Source organism: Cotesia glomerata, linkage group LG1, assembly GCF_020080835.1.
Source record: "Cotesia glomerata isolate CgM1 linkage group LG1, MPM_Cglom_v2.3, whole genome shotgun sequence".
NCBI lineage: Eukaryota > Metazoa > Arthropoda > Insecta > Hymenoptera > Braconidae > Cotesia > Cotesia glomerata.
In genome coordinates this window covers 34,301,901-34,320,037 of record NC_058158.1, presented here as the reverse complement: position 1 = coordinate 34,320,037, position 18,137 = coordinate 34,301,901, and the positions used below count along the sequence as shown (strand labels likewise).

The 18,137-nt window shown below is 31.5% G+C and overlaps 1 protein-coding gene across 9 annotated transcripts in view; it reads left to right on the top strand.

The window, feature by feature from the left end:
* Positions 1-18,137, top strand: part of LOC123274990 (rap guanine nucleotide exchange factor 6-like) — a 115,385-nt gene that overhangs the window by 59,519 nt on the left and 37,729 nt on the right. For 8 of the 9 annotated variants that reach the window (XM_044742846.1, XM_044742841.1, XM_044742843.1 and 5 more), the window contains one exon: positions 15,790-15,865. In XM_044742846.1, coding sequence (XP_044598781.1) covers positions 15,790-15,865 — 76 coding nt within the window. Of the gene's footprint in view, positions 1-9,690; positions 10,375-15,789; positions 15,866-18,137 lie in introns of all 9 variants that reach the window. The other variant, XM_044742839.1, reaches the window with a different exon arrangement.

The following is an 18,137-nucleotide window of genomic DNA, read 5'->3' as shown; positions in this document are numbered from 1 at the left end:
ATTCGCTGACAGATTTACAAAAGATTCGTCTTTGAGAGATTAACATCAACAAAGGCTTGTTCATTGATTTAATTTGGCTTAGCTCCGCATTATACGTATTATTTTACCACTACATTTGTCAACTTTAAATTGAGACAGACAAATATCTGTTTATAGTACAGAGGCGGCAATATCCTCACTTTAGAACAGTGTAGTGTTGAGAAAGCTGATAGAGGAAGGCAAAGTGAAGATGATCAAATGTTTTGGGTATTCGAGTTATGTGTCTGCTAGTTGTACATTGTAGACATTTATATATGTATCTACAACTACGCGGAATAGAATGTTATTTATGTATCTACGAATATATACACAATATAGATTACCATGTTGCGTGGGTAGTGAACTTCACTACCCTCCTTCGCCAGCAGGGTCTCCTCAATTCATCATCCGTTTTTAGCATTATATTCCAAAACGTATTACTTTAGTACATATATTAATAGATGGCGTTTTATTCATTGATTGCGCAGTTCTATCCGATATATATATTAATAGATTAATGTTTTCAGTCAGTCCGTAGCTAAGCTTTTTATAAACTCACATTAACCAAATTTAACTAATGAATCCTACACTGTGAATGAATTTTAAAAATGCTTCGTTTTCTGTTATAATACCAACAGTTTAAGTTTAACCGGTTATTAATTCAAAGACAGTCGGGAATATAGTTTGTATGACAGATATTTAAATGCCTCAGGGTGTATTATTATTATAAATAGAGAATAAGCCGGGTATTATTCATTTGGAATGGATTTAAATGCAGTCCAAGATATTTACTTTATTTTAGAATGATATATCGGAAAACTTAGTGGCTAGTTTGTGAACAAAAAATTTGAATAATAATCAATTTCTAGAATTCTAGTTTTTTAGTTCAACCCCTATAAGAATAATTTATATCAAAAACATATGATGAAATTTAAAAAATATTTTTTTAATAGTTAACTTTTGTGAACTTACAAAAAATATATTTTAAATTATACAAGAAATATAATTATGGAAATATTATATAATTTTTAATAAATATTTTTCATAAAAAAACTGTTCAAAAAAATGAAACAAATTTTGACTTTTACTGACAATAATTTTTACAATTTTATGACCAATTTTTCTTCACGAAACTTCCAAAATATATTGTTAGATATTTTTCTGCTGAAGATGAAGATATAATACATTTAACATATGAAATATTTAATTTTTGAAATATGGTGGATGAATACCGCCAGTGTATCATCTTTTGTATCACATAAGCGAAGTATAACAACTTTCAGTAGTTTTTTATAGCGCAATTTTTTCTTTGAACGGATATGAGGATTTTTGCTTTATTTTTCATTTTTTCGTTGCGTCTCGCGAAACCTAGAGTGCCTTTGTCTCCGTGCTTTAATCGATCGTATGAACTCGTTGAATCGTGTATTAAAAATACTGCTAGTGATAGTTATATAGCGAATAGTATACACATATATATGATATAGAAAGGAGAATAAAGGAATTTACTTATAATGTCAATTAAAGAAATTTCAGTGCTTTGTTTGGTGTTACTCGGTATCGATTTACTGTTGGTTTGTTTGCAGTAAGGATAGTTGTTGTTGTTTAAGAAGTTTCATACGGTCCATTAGATCAATGAGCTCCAGCTGAGAAAGTAAAGACTGAGGAAATCGATCGTGAACGATGTAAAAAGGATACCGTGAAGAAGATAAGAGATTACGGGTAAAATTCGAGCTGACCTGGCCAGATTTACCGCCGGTATTGGAGTACATAGTACTTACTTTATCTATATTGATATAAATTGTGCTTTTACTTCTTTTACTCGTCAGACTTCTTTAGAGCGAAAAAAAAATTCTAAAGCTTTTTTTTTCAAGTGGAAACGTTTCGCGAAATCAGAACGGAAATTAGTCGAATAAATAAACAAAAATAAACAGTCTTCAAGGTTCAAATGGATCTTTTGTCGGAGTTTTTGAAGAAAATCCTTCGAAAGTTCTTTTTTTAACTAACTAAATTTTTAAAAAAGTTTAAAAGAGTGAGATGAAAAATTATAGAAATATATTATGGTATACAGGTATTTTATTCAAAGATTGATGATAAATTTATGGTTAACTTCAGAATAATTTAAGAAGAAAAGTTTGATTCTTACGCTATTAATCTATTCTTGATTAATTGTGCTATTCAACCCAAAACACTATACATTTTATAAGAAATAATATTGACTATAAATTACATAACGCTCAAAACTTTTATTTACAAAAAAAAGGTGAAGTATTTTTAGAACAACCGAAAGTATCTTTCATTTAAAAAAAATAATTTCCTTGAATATGAAAATTTTTTCTTGAAATGTTCAAAAATTGCAATATTTTGTAGCATAAAATTGTTAAGCATTGTTAAGTTGAAACAATTCTGCTTTTGAAATTTCAAAAACGCTTGAAAGTTTCTACTTACATCTTGACCCCTGAAAGTATTTCCAGATTTCAATAGAAATATTTGCAACAATATTTCTATTATTTTTTATGCGTGTAAAATGCAAAATTCTAAAGTTATATAGAAATAGTTCTTGAATTCGATTCTTGATAGTTAAAAACTTTTTATGGATAAAATTCGCTTGAAGCTCTTCAATAAACGTGTTCACCACTTTTCTTTTTTGGTATTATCATTATCATTGTTGTTTCACTACTAAGTACAAACTTCTATTGCACAAATTTTTTGCAACCAAACAAAAATGGAGATCTTTAAAAACGTATAGTTTCTAGATAAAACAACATTAACAGCCTCTGTCGGAACTTTGAAAGAAACCCTCGTTAAGAAAACAAATTTGGTTTTCCAAAAATAAACCGGATGAATAAAATAAATTTGATTACCACGACAATTAACGTAGAACGACAACAAGCCTCAATTAATTAACGAGTAATTCAGTTTATACATGAATTCCTTCCTCTTTCCTCAGCCATTGGCTGTCATCCAAGAGTCTCCTCCATCAGCTCGTATCCCTATACCTAGCTCACAGACAGAGAACCCTCGTACTCGGGTGGAGCAATGCAAACAAAAAACGTAATAATAAAAAGGGAAAAGACCCACGTCGTGAATCGTTATCGGTTTTTTCGAGTGGAACAGTTCACTCGGATTTCCTGGTACTTTAACGCTCGTAACACGTCCTGTGGATCCTCCAGCTTCTGAATAAGAGCTGCTTTCTCTCTCACACATGTGCTCGTATCATCGTCTGCACGTACTGCGATATCGTTCCTCACCCGCTCGTAGACTAAATCTCACCCGTTCGTAATAATGAAATTGCAAGTACTTTTCATTCGTTACCTACATTCACCAATACTGATGAAAATGAAAATAAAAAAAAAAAACACTCGTATGCGAATGTGTAAAAACCTATTTACTAATTCTCAATGGGAATTTCTCTCCATCTATTTTTCCACTCACTTTCACTATCATCAATTTTCAGTCATATCAAAACCAAATCCGTAGATAGCTATCGATACTTCATATATCCCTTCTGTTTTTTATTTTCACACTGATAGAATAATTTCATAAAAATATTCCAAAATGGTTACACGTGCTTGAACTTCTTGGTGCGAGAGACCACCGGTCTCTGGATCAAACGTCAAAAAATCATTTCCTGAAAAAAATTTTCCTCACAGAAATGAAAATTACCATTTATAAAAGCCGTAAAATAAATTTATTTGACTTTTTCCTTATAAATCCTTCAATATAAGTGAATGCAATATCAGCCCACGAAATATTACAGCTGACGTAGTTATTATATTTTTTTTACACCTTAACTGTGTGTTTAATAACTCCTAACTGTTCTACAAAATCCATCTTACCTTCCTTGAACATATAATACATAATAAATAATAATAATAAATAACCGAGATTATTATTAAAATCAACCCACGGTTTGAGTGTAAAATGTAAGATGAAACACATTTAAAATTTACGATTGTGGCGTAACGAGATAATAGCTGTTGATTTCTTCAAACAAATGCTAATTTTATTGAGAGTCACTGGATAGTGTGGGTGTTTATTAATAGCAAGCGCGCTCAACCGTTTGGATTTTCCACGATACAATATTTTTTATTCTTTTTGTTATTTTCCCCGTTGTTCCCTTCAGTACCTTCAGTACTTCACAGGTACTTTCCACATAATATAACCCTTGCGAGCTACCAAAGGCTTTCCCTTTCATTGTCGCTCACTGGAGCATGTCCATGCAGCACCGCGACATCACGCCGTCGATAGCCTGTCGTTCTATCACCAGTTTCTCCTTTATAAATTTTCACCTTTTTTTTTATCCTTCCGGAATTACGGGCCGGGATACACACGCCCGATACGGCAATTACACCCGACTTACACCAATAACACAAACAACAGGTATAGTGGATAAGATTTGCTGTATAACTTCCTACACTTGACTGCATGCTATTTCACTGATGAGCTTACTTTTCATTTACGCAACATAACCAAAGATAATTACTACTTAAATTAAACAACTAACATGTGTAAGACGTTATTTATATTTATATATTTATTTGACACGGTTTAAATCAACTGATATCATGCGGAAATAAAATTTTTACAAGTATCAAAGCCTCTTCTACACATCAAAGCCGCTTTTTAAGCATTAACCTGATTCCGGGAGCCAATCACGCGGCCCTTGAGTATCACATGAGTACAACTGAACCAAGCTACTACAAACTCTACACAGCAATATCATATCTCTCGAGTTGTCTGTACAGTATCACATGAATATATACGGGTGGATTATATTATGTGTTTTTTAAAATAATAAAACCATGAGATCATCCGGCTGGGTTTAGATTCAACCAAAAATGAGCATACCTGATCTGTGATGGATGTAATACATAAATTTATCGCTTGCTTGGAAATCAAATTACCTATTTTTCATAGAAAATATTCATTCTGAAGAAGAACTTTTCCAAGCTAAGTTTTTCAATATTTTTTTCTCGTAACATCTTCAATATTTAGTAGTCAGGAAGATGTAGTAACTTTGTTTTGCTGAAGCACTTTTAAAATTTAATCAGGTATTTCTGTAAAAACAAACGCTAAACACATTTTAATAATACAAATACTTCTCACGGAAAACAATGTGTAATTGTAAAGTGGTATGCGTTGATCAAGGGTACCTACATTCGAGGACGGAATTGACGATGGGAATCCACCTCGTTAGTATCATACGCCAGCACAATATTCCAAGTCATGTTGTTGTCATCTGTCCTTTGGAATATAACGATTGGTTTCTATTATTTTTGCAATAGAGGAGTACAATTCTTCGAGGTCTTGTAGTTACTCTACATTATTACGCTGGTAAAAAGATTTGTTTGGGAGGAAACTCGATTTATTGATACTTTTTTAGATTTTTAATAGATCTAAGAGGCTTTTAGTGGCCATTTAAAAATATTTATTGGTGCAAAATGCTTCTTAATAAATTATGAACTCTTAGTATTGATTTTTACAAGTTTGAAAGTAAATATTTCTTAAATATTGACAAATCTAATTGATTTTAATTATTTAGATCGTCAATAATTATTTAGTGATATTAAATATCACTAATTAAAAAGGAAATTCTCCAAATTAGTCGCTAATGATTCAATTGGTCACTAATTTTACGAAATTGATGAAAAAATTAATTTGATTTGATAAAAAAAATTTGTAACTAAAAAAGCATTTGCAAAAGTAAAAAATAGTGACATTAGATATCACTAATCAAAAATGAAATTCTCCCAATTAGTCGCTAATGATTAAATTGGTCACTAATTTTACGAGATTGATGAAAAAATTAATTTGATTCAATAAAAAAAATTTGTAACTAAAAAAATCATTTACTAAATCATTCACTTTCATAAATTAAGACGAAAAATTATTGAACCAATAAATAGTTCTTACCGATAGTTTAGTTTACTTATTTATAGCTAGTTTTGCAATAAAGTATCAGCATTTCTGTTACAACTTTACCAGCGTAGAAAAAAACGCAACGCATAAAAATTAAAATAAGCAAGTGCATAATAACAAAACAAGTGATTTGCAAGCCCATTCTTGTTGTGTCTTACGCTCAATGTTTTACTTCTCAACTCATAAATGACGGAACAGCGTTGGATCGGTGCTTTTGTTCCTACACATACACTTTTATAAGTACATCAGCTAAATAAGACCACAGCGGAAAGTAGATGGAACCCAACACAAGTTGAGCAAAGTACCCAGAAGGTTACATTGCTTGAGCTCTTCATAGAGAGTACAACCGAGCTCGTTATCATTGCCCTCGGCGGTAAATGTAACTAAACTGCGGTGTTGTTTTTATTTTTTACCAAGTAGGCTTTTTCCCAGCCCCGACTATTTTCGCGGGTCTCTTCTCTTGGAGATCTTCGCTCTTCGTACAGTCTTCAGTGATGATGTAGACGCTCAAGCCTTATATTTATTCTTCTCGGCGGTGTTATGTACGTACACGCCGTTTTTGCATTAATTCTTCTTAAGAGCACAGAGTGGATGTGGATGTATCTTCCGGGCACTGTGATGCACATTACAGCCACTCTTTTCCACAAACTATCAGGTTAAATTACCTTGTACATCAATTGGCAGCCGACGATGAGTTTTAAGCTGGTATGAGGCTCAAGTTCCAGTTGCTCGCCTGCATATTTACTATGTTGTAGACTGTAGACTGGGCATGCAAGGATGAATAGTAGATGGATGGATGGATGGATGCTTCGGTCCCTCTTTGCTCACTTATAATCCACGAGATAGAAAGAATAGAGCAAGAACTAAGGACTAAGATACGGTAGTTTTACTTACAGGAGCCTGTTGTTATTTTTATGGTGTGTGCCGAGAAAGAAAGCAAGAGATCATTGCACCGGAAGAGTAGACACGGTTCGTGAGGCCGGTGTTAATTCAAATTAAGATTCCGCGTATTAATAATCTCAAAATCTTACTTTGTAACTGTACGTTTAAAATGACAAAATCGATTACAATTCCACTTCAATGTTTAATGCTCGTAAAAAAGAAAAAATTAAATCTCATGAATTTTATTCTTAAATTTATATTTTGAAGTAAATTTTTATATTTATGCTATTATTAGTTCAGTAAAAAATTTTTGTATTATTGTTATAATAATCTCTATCGAACACTGATACAAGGATTTGTTTATAGTTAAAAATATTTGTTAATATTTAACAAATCATTTATTAGAGATCACTTTTTAGTCCTTAACAAATATTTTTTAGTATTTAAAAAGATTTATTGACACAGAAAAAAAAAATGTTCTTGAATCAAGTATATAATTTTGAAGAACTTGATATTCTTGATTTGAGTATAAAAATTCTTGATTTAAGGAAATTTTACTTGATTCAAGAATTTTTCATTTTGATTCAACACAATTACCCTCTTCAAAATTATATTCTTGGTTCAAGAATTTTTCTCTTGAATTAAGTAAATTTTTTTTTTTTTCAGTGGTTAAATAAATATCAGATTTATTAAATACAAATAAATCATTATAAATACTAAGAAATATTTGTTTAATACTAAAAAGTGGTCTCTAATAAATGATTTGTTAAATATTAACAAATATTTTTAACTATAAACAAATCCCTCTATCAGTGAACTTATAATAGATTTTTTCTCTTTATTGCTTCAATTTCTGCCGTAAAATAAAGCTGAAAATTTTTAATTTAATTAATCGATTTTTTTTCAAGTCAAGGAAAAAATTTGATCAATTAAAATTGAAAAAATCGTTAAACTTTTCCATCTTCAATGCACAATGTACACACCAAAATACTATAAATAAAGCAAATACTTACAAAGAGCAAATATTTGTTTAATTTACCGTCGGTTTTGTGCAATTACAGTCAGTATCAGTGCTTCTGTATCAATCCGATAACATACGTGTCTCGGTAGAGTGTAAAATACACTTGTCAGGATCAAGTAAAATAAGCACAATGCACACCGGGGGTCTGTCTTTTTCTTTGTTGCTTTTTGTTTTTTATTTTTTTCCTTCCTTTTTTTATCGTATTTATACCATACGTAACATCTACACCGGAGAAGACTAGACGAGACGGGTTTATTGACGCAATACGTATACATTACATTCAACTTATGCGCTCGTACTCTGTGCTTTGCAAATAGGAAAAAGTTTATGTCTAAATCACGAGAGTCTAAAAATAACGGAATCTTCAACTTCTTCTCTTATTCTTTTCTTTCATCTTATTACAGCCACACTATTATTATTATAACTTTTATTTCCATTCAATGAATACCTAACTTTTTAATTTTTAAGTTTTCCCATGTCCTACCAGCTACCAGCATGCCATACTGCGTCAAATAATAATATTACCAAGTTAAATTAATTTTTTACGTGACAGATTTTTTATCCATCCCTTGGAATGGAATGAATTTGGAGAAGATCGGGGCTAAGAAGTGATGAAAATTCTCCGCGGGTAGTGGTTGGTTGAAATTTCAATTTTCTCTTCTATTTGTCAGGAGCTCTTCTCACACTTTTTTTTTCTATTTTCTGTTAATTCTAACATCCACAATTTTTTTTAATTTTCCTTCTCATATTTACTTGTCACGGCGGGACCTGGGCGTGGGCTGAGAGAACATAATGCCAAAGTAAAATAGAAAAATCTGTGTGCATATACAGGCTAAGACAGTACAAAGTATACTTTAGGTATGCGCGTACAAAATGTCAACTCAGACAGGTAGACACTGACAACACCTGGAATGCTTTGCTCAATATAACACAAAGCATCTTCCTCTATCACAAAATCAGAATACTCTTCCTTAGAAGAAAGTAAGACTCTATTTTCGAGATGGAGTAGACTACACTCAGCTGTATACAATGTTAGTCTATAGCTCTCAATTGCCTTTACAGAATATAATACTCCATGATATTCTTCTGAGCTTAGCTGGTTTTTAAATAAAAGTGTGACGCTGTAAAACACCGAGATAAGGGGGTGTTATATAAAGAAAAAAATATTTTTTTTTCTGAGAGTTGCTGCGTGTGCGCGAAAAGAAAAAGACGCCAAGGAAAGAGTTGTAAAGGAGGAAAATTCTCGAGCTCGTTGAATTTTTATAAGCTCGAAAAGCATCAAAGTCGTTTGTCTCCTCGTTATTCTTTCTCATAATTTTCGCAACGGCATTTATTTTTTCACCGTTTCTTTATCTTGTAGATGAAAATGCTGATGCTTAAGTTAAGTATTCACAATTTTTAATTACCAAGGAAATGAATTTTATTTTTTATTAAATCTAAATATTCGTGCGATAAATAAAGGTGTCGCTGAATTATTTTTTTTTTCATGGAGAGATAAAAATTTATAATAGAAAACATTCATTTTTTATCGGAGAAAAGTAAACATAATAATACACATTAGCATGTGACAACAGTGGAGTAGAAGCTCACATCTCTTCCTTTTGTCATATTTATCATTGTCTTTTACTTTTCGTTGTATTCCCACTTGTCTTGATGGTGCGCATCATATATCCGAACTGTAACTGCAGGCAAAGTTAACTTTAACTTTAACTTCCAGAAACTGTACATGTTGAGAGAAAAGAGAGACAGATAGAGAGTTTAGTTGTGCGGTTTATAAAATGACACTGCCTACTGAAGTAGTTTATTCAGTGACTTGAGATGTAATACCCTATTTTTATTCCCACACACAGAAATAGGAACGCGCAAAAGGAAAAAATTAAACTTAAAGAAGAAGGAAGATAAATACTGAACTTGTATTTATATTTAATCTTGCAATGCTGAGTAGTTTGCGTTGAATGCACGCCTCAAAATGGATCATCGCCAAGTAAAGTAGAAATGAGATTACAGATATATATACTGGGGGTATAGGAGTAGCGACTGAAGCTTAGCTGATAAAGGTAAAAGAAAAAGAAGAGATAAAGGTTATATTAAGGTAAAGGTAAACCTTGGTCTACAGTAACAATAACGGAGAATGGAGGCGATAGAGCGGAATCGAAATCGATTCGGATTTGGACTCTGGCACGTACAAAGCCGCAGCAGAGAACGCTTCTGAAGCTTCCGCTCTTATCTGTTTACCATTTGGCGCATAAGCGGTAAGCAATGCACAAGCATATGAACCAGGTGAGGAGTCCAAATGGTTCTCCACCTGTTCGTGGGCAGGTTAAACGCTGGAATAGCTTTCATGGTGGCGGAAATTTTGAGACTAATCCTTCGAATGTTAATGGCGAGAGATGTCTCAGTCCCAAGAGCAATCTCGAGCCCTACAGGGCTGTTCCCAAAGCCGTTCAGGTACTCAGAAGTGAAAGTGTAGACCGAGGTCATCGTATTCAGCCGCCACCACCCCCGGCTTTTCCTCGACGACGTTTTTCTGTTTGGTGAGTTTTACTTTACCAATTATTTCTTTTATGTTACCAGGTTACGGTAATATTGTGCTGTCTTTTTGATTTATTTATTGAGCTGTAGAGTTTTATTTATAGAAATAAAAAAATTCAAATTTTGGTGAGGATTTTTTATGTACTAAAATAAGTTTAAATTTTTATTATTGAAGAGGGAAAAATATGAATTTTTTCTTTTTTGAAAGTGTCAATTTAATGATAATAAATTAGAAATAATTGAATGATAATCATTCCTAAAAAATTATACAAAACTCAATTCATTTTTAATTTATTCAGTTTTTAAGTCTAAAATTATATTAATGAAAAATTTGAATGAAATTCAAAACAAGTATATAATTTTTTGTCTTTTATATTGGACAAATGTAATTAAAAAATTTATTTACTGTATTTTTTGCAAATTGTACTCAAAAATTCACCGCAAAGAAGGAAAGAAAACGAATAAGATAATTTTTTTTTTAATTTTTATCGCTGAAACAATTATATAATTTTTTTGAAATGAGTTTCTATTATTTAATAATAAATTATCAAGCCATAAAAATAAATAAATAAAAAAGATTTCCCATATTATTTTATTAAGAACATCAAGCGATAATTTACATCGATAAGTAAGTAATTAATGGGTTCAATTAAGGGAAATATGAATTAATTTGTTTGAACACAGCGCGCATTGAGAATAACAAAACAGTTGGATGTGTATTTCGACGGTTGTTGAATTGTAAGCATAGGCGGCGATGAACTTTCCAAGGGTGACTCTTGTGACAGAAAGCACAAGGCCATAGTCCAGTCATCGCCGAGTAAACCGAATATGTACACACCGCCATACAAGTTATATTATATCACTAAACTCACTAGACTATATACCATACTACGCCGTACATAGACACGTTGAGGATGAGAAACTGGACTATATGCAGGGTCTATAGGGGTTAGGTATGCTATTCAATTGGTAAAATGAATAAGGGGATAGCAGCAACGTAAATATTTTCTCATCACTCTGAGTGGTGGACGGGCTACTGTCTATATGTCGATGTCCCTGTATCACCCGAATAGAAATAACTTTGTCAGAATAGAAATAGTAACAGTTAAAGTATATAGCAGTACGTCAGGCAGTTAACAGCTCTTGCGACTTGTCGTTTTCATTAAAGTTAATGCCAGCAACCAGGAAGTTTATCCGTTTCAACATCTATATCTTTATCACTGAACAGTTAACTAAACCAGATGCTTTTTATTCTTTCTCTTGTACATACTTTATTTTCCCGCTGATGATTTACAAGCCACAATGTTAAGTGTTTTCATATTAAACAAGACATATATAATATATAATGTATAATGTGAAGTGATATTAAAGGCGGTAGAAGCTCAAAGACCGCCGGAGATGGGGAAAATTAAAAAACGAGAAAGAATATTCATTTTTACACCGAGAAAATTATTCTGGGGATGAATAATCCTCCTGCCTTGGACTAGACAATTTCTTGATGAAATATTTTTTTAATAAATCGAAAATTGAACAATATTTTCCTTGAAAATTTAATAAATTAAGATCTAGATCAAATCAACCAACGCCTTATAAAAAAAAAAAAAAAAAAAGTAATCACCTAAATGTTGAATACTTACGTTTCAGCCGAAAGCTTGTTTAAGCAGTCGTTGGTCGTAAACTAAAATTGATTGGGCTTATGCGTGCCAGTAATTTACAATTAGGTAAAACACGTCTCTGTAGCAAGCGATAACTATATAGCTATGTAACTATATGTATTTATGGGAGTCAAGGTAACAGTTCAATGCTCGGCTTGAAACTCTCAGTCCTAAACAAGATAATGAAATTGAATGGCATTGGACATCAACCCCCACTGTTTCTAATCAACCCTCGTAGGTCTCACCGCAGTGACGGTGTGTTGGGCCATTACGGGTAAATGGGTGGTTTAAGCCATTGTCTACATACATATATGTCTAGTACATAGAGTATAATGGTATGTATGTGATATGCGAGTCTATTCAATGACCAAATCTATTATATGTAATGGTACATACGTATCCCATAGCCATAAGAATTGAAAAAAGATAGCTATAACCAGCATATGCGTTTCAAAATGCCTACTGTTTGTGACGCATCGCATCGCTCCCTGAAAATCCGAGCCCCTTTGTTCGATTAATCTAGCGATTGCCATGCATCCATGTGGCTAATGTTTGTTTTCTTGAATTAGTACTTCTAGTACAATTTCTTTTTTTTTTTAAGTTTATTAATTAACTGCTAAAATATAATATCTTTTTCTAATAAATTTTATTTAAAAAAAAAAACAATTATCATTCAAATTTACGAACAAAATCAAGAATTATTCATGTTTCTTTATTTTACTTATCAAAAATTCTAAAAGATGGCGCTAATGTCTTAATCTTAAAACTATACATAAAAATGGCGTTTTCCATGTTAAGAAAGTGGGATTTTTAAAAAAAGAACTTTCGAAAATTTTAAAACCATGCAATCTAATTATTTTTTTTTTTTAATTTATACAATTCATAAATTTGAACATTAAAAAAAATTCTTAATTATGAAGTTTTATCTAAAAATTTTTTTTAATTAAGAACAATAAAAAATTCTTAAGCTTTACTAAAAAAATATTAAAGTTCTTCATTTTGTATTTTTGTAATCCATATTTTTCGATTGAATAATTTTTTTTTTAGTAAAATGAGAATTTAGGGCTCGTAGATGTATATTTGAATAAACCAAATAAGTAAAAAATTTCCTAATTTAGGTTGCGGGTATCGAGTCGTGAGTCTAGGGCATTGAGGGTAGTTTTTAGCTGAGAATTGAGCTTATTAATAGACAGCCCGTTTAATCGATTGATGGCGTGAAATAGCCCGTCATTGTAGGAGGCATATATGGTATATGTATATGATATATGTATGTAGAACATAGAGGATAAAGGATAGAAGATGGAAGGAATGTGCTCTGCACGGGTATAATCAAATCATATGTCTGTTGGAACATGGTGGTTATATGGGTGATATAATTGAATAAATGCCGATTGCGTGTCTTGTTATTTTGCATGTCGTGACGTTGAATTGCGCATTCGGGTTCTAATCTCATATTTAATTTGCGAATTACTTGTCGATAGAGTTACGTTGGCGTATTTAAACATATTGTCGATATTATGACTGCTGCGATATGTGTGCATGCATTGACGCTTGCATGATTATCGCAATCAAAGGTAAAACCGATCACCCGATCCATAGTTTTATGCGGATAATGATAATATTGATGAAAGGGCACATTAATTTTGATATTAATCACCAGTGAGCTCGAGTTTATGATTTAGGAGTGGCTTTAATATGTAACATGTCATTGCAAAACATGGTATTTTTGACGATAATGCTAGCGCTATCGGTGTTTTCGTGTCTCTGGTATTTTATTTGAGTGTAATGATAATAATGATAGTAATGAAACTCGAGCAAATGTATCAATTGATGTTTTATTATTTTTATCGGCGTTTTTATTTCTTCATTCAATGTTTATACTTTTGTTTTTATTTTGATGAAATGAATAAGTCTTTTAAAATAAAATCGCGAAACAAGCTTGCGTGACTAATTAATAATCTGCTCATTACCGCAATGCGAAAACTTTTCTAAGATTGTGCAAAAAGAAAATTTTAAATACTGAAGTAGTTGCAAATTGCATTGACGAAATTGATCCGCGGTTTTTGATGTCCGCTTGTGTCATCTACTTTTACTACTAATTATAAATTAAAATTTTCTTGATTAATGTCGAGAATTTCGATGCTAAACTTAAGGAATGATAAGGAATTAGGCTTTAAATTTCTCTATAAATTTATTTTTCATGATTATTATAAATCAATTCAATTATTTTTATATTTTTTTCAAGGTTTTTAGGCCAAAAAGTTGATGAGTTTATTGACAAAAAAATTAACTTGATTCAAGAGAAAAATTCTTGAATCAAGTAAAATTTCCTTAAATCAAAAAAAGTTTCCTCAAATCAAGAATATTAAGTTCTTCAAAATTATATACTTGATTCAAGAACATTTTTTTTTCTGTGTGTCCTCGCGTATCCAAAGTTACTCAGTTAAGTCTTCAAAACTCTCGATAGTTAATAAAGATATAATTAATAATTACAATATAATATCATTAAAACTCCAAAATTAACCCTCTGAGTACACTGGGGGTCATTTTGACCCCAGAATTTTTTTTATCCTAAAATATTTTTCGAAAAAAGGTTCGTTTTAAATTAATTTTTTCAACATTAAAAACTATTTAATTCGGAATAATGATGATTGTAATCAAAAGAGCATTGTTTTACCTACCAAAATGTAATAACCTAAATTCCGATAAAATGCATAGTTTCTAAGATATAATTCTTCGAAAGTCATGGGGTCAATTTGACCCCGTATGTACTCTAAAGTTCTGTTCAGAGATGTCTATTACGAAGGTTAAAAAATCAAAATTACTAAAAATTCTCAAATTATCCAACAAAATAAAAACTACCTCGATCAAAAATCAAGATTAGATACCTGGATGATTTACAACCGAAAATCACGAACATAAAGCCTTGAAGACGTCACCAGAATTTAGTTAATATAATATAATATGGTAATAGAAACTTAGAAGATCCAGTTGGGGGTGAGTCGTGACTCGTGACACGGCTCAAAAGTCTGATAAGTCGGAGGCTATTAACGTCGTCGCGACGCCCACTTTCTCGGGTGCGGGGTAGATATAATAGAACGCGTAATGGTAAGAGAATCACTAAATTGCCTTGGGAGAAGCGACGGCGCCTCTGGTCTTTCCTTGTTACGTCGAGACGTCGTTTTACTTTCACTATCATCCGCACCGCAATTATACATCTATAACCATAACTACATGGCTCACATATACATACAATATTCGTCCTCATGTCCTTACACATACCTATATACAAACACTAGACACCAGACCAGATGACATTGCGTAGGTAGGTAGAGCTATTAGCGTATTATATGAAATTTTCCGCAAACTCTGTTGAGGAATAGGGTCTAGCTCACCCTCTTTAATTCCCAGTCAACCATCCAGCATCCAACATCCAACATCCACCAGTTAACCAGCCAGTTAGCAAATACACCCCTACTTTACATACATACATTCGTGATTAGTAAGCCCGCAATTATTATTATTAATTACGATCTTAGTCTGCTCTTAAATCGCTGATCGCATCCCTTCACCCCTTCCCTCCCCCTTTGCGGTTCACCCATGGAAATATTTCATCGTCTTTTCCGCAAAGTATCCTGATCCTTAATTTAAAAGTTCTATCCTCCACCTCCGTTCCTTGCCCGCAAAAGCTCTTCCAATTACGATGCCGTTTTAAATGTAAATAATTAACGTTTCGCCCTTGGGGCCGTTTATTTGTTCCAGCTTTGGAAAGCGGACGGGTGGCAGTGCCAGAAGATCCAACGAGTGCTTCGTTCTCGAGCCCTCTCAGATGGTTGTCGTAAGTATTACATTGTTATTTTGTTTATTATGTATAAGTTTAAATATGCGCTTTTTGTTCACCTTTTTACGGTTAAATCCATTCACGCTGCGTAATGACCGTATGTATACTTACTTACATATGTTTAGTATATGTATATAAAGTAAAGTGTAAGTACCGTTGCAACAGTTTCAAGGCTCGAAATTCATTGTTTCGTTATTTAAATCGGACAGACTATCAATTTTGTTCATTAAGATGTGAAATTTTTTAGATTTATTGTCTTTAATAATTTTATTATTTATTATTTATGTAATTATTTAATTAGAAGCAATTTTTATTTTACAATGGGTAATGGTTCGACTTGATGTTATAACTGGAAATACAATATCCCATTCGTGGTGGGTAGCCTAGCGCAAACGCTGCGAATAGCGAAATTATAAAGTTTCTTCATTACAATTACCGAGCGTACTATTAATATAAGGAGTTTTTTTTTTGCTTACGTTATTTTATGTACTTTGTTTATTTTACGCGCTTGTTATGATACAACCGTGAAAATATATAAATGCACCTGTGAAAATTATACACAGGAAATTGTTTAAAATTTATATACTTACTTGGGTAAATATTTATTTATTGTTTAAGTGCTCATTTTATAAATTAATTTTTTTGAAAAAGTTATTATATAATTATTACACTTTTTAAGCGTAAATAATTTAAAGTACCAACAATTTTAATAAAAAAAATTTTTTTTTATTTGATTAAATATAAAAAATTATGTTACAGTAAAAACAATATTAATAAAAATTCTTGTTTACTTTTAAATATTCATTTTCTCTTAAGATATCTCGAAAACAAGAACTTACAATTTTAATATTTCATAAAACCAATTTACATATTATAAAAGTAATTTTAAAAAGCACCCTTTCAAAGTTTCTAAGAAATTTCATGCATTTTTAATAATATTTACTCTACATTTCTTTTATTAAAAAAAAAATTAACACTAGAAATTTATTCAATTTCTTTCTTTTAAAAAAAATTGTCTTCCGTATGAAAATTTATTCAGAAAAATTCTTATTAAATTTCACATCTCTGCATAATTTTCTCTACATAATCAACAAAAATTTTTTACAATTACAAAAAAAAACCTATCAAATTCCTCGAGCAATTAAACGATATCTCTAATTAAATTGGAGTAAACACTTTATTTCACTTATTTATAAATATAAATCGTTGTTAAGATAAGGCAATGACGTCCAACAAATAATTAGTTTAATTAACGAAACAAAGTTTAGTATTACAAACAAAATTGTAACACAAAATTAAACTTACACATCTAATTGAAAATGTAGCAAACATATAACATGAAATATGATCCAAAGAGCATTATTTAGCTTCTCAACTCATCGAGTCTTGAATGTTGATGTTTGTAACAAGCAACAAACTTATATTCCGACATTCCTGAAGACATATCGCGGCTCAACTCTGGGAGACGTGACCTGAGACTAGACATTTAATCAATATTACCTTTAGTGATGCCGATGTTGCTTTTGCTCTCGTCTACATGCATGTAAATGTTCGTGTGTATAAAACACTTCACATACGGGGTGTATTTGCAAACATATACATATGTATTGCTCCAGGAACGTGTTGCTCGGATTGGATGAGATTGGTATTGCTATCGGGTGTTTGCTAACTAGCATATGCAAAGACGGCGATACACATACCAATAACAATAACAATAACAATACAATGAACGATACAAGGGCATATTGTTTAACTCTGCTCTCATTAATTGCAAACAACGAGTAATTACATTCGAATTCACTCAATCAGCTGTTTAAATATCTGATAATAATACCATTACAGTCATAATCATAATCATTATAATAATAATTGTCATTGTTATTATTTGATAACTTAATTTATTTTTAATTAATTGCTTTATACATGCTTCAATTTCGACGGGTTCATATTTTATTATTGAGTCATGCCGAACACAATCAACGACCGCGCTGTGCTGCCATCTACAGTCACGGAATCTGCAGTACCGACTAATTTAATTTAGATTCTTTGTTTGACATTTATAATGAGATTGAAAGTAATTAAAATTAATTATCGACTGGCTTCAAAATTAATTTATAATTCATTAATTTTGTTTTGAAATTTTAATTTTAAATTGGTGAATACAATCTAAATTTAAATTTAGGATGAGATTGAGGATGGGAAGCTGTGGGAAGAAATAGGTACAGATATAGTATAGTGTTTTCAATGAAATAAAGTCGGTATATATGGA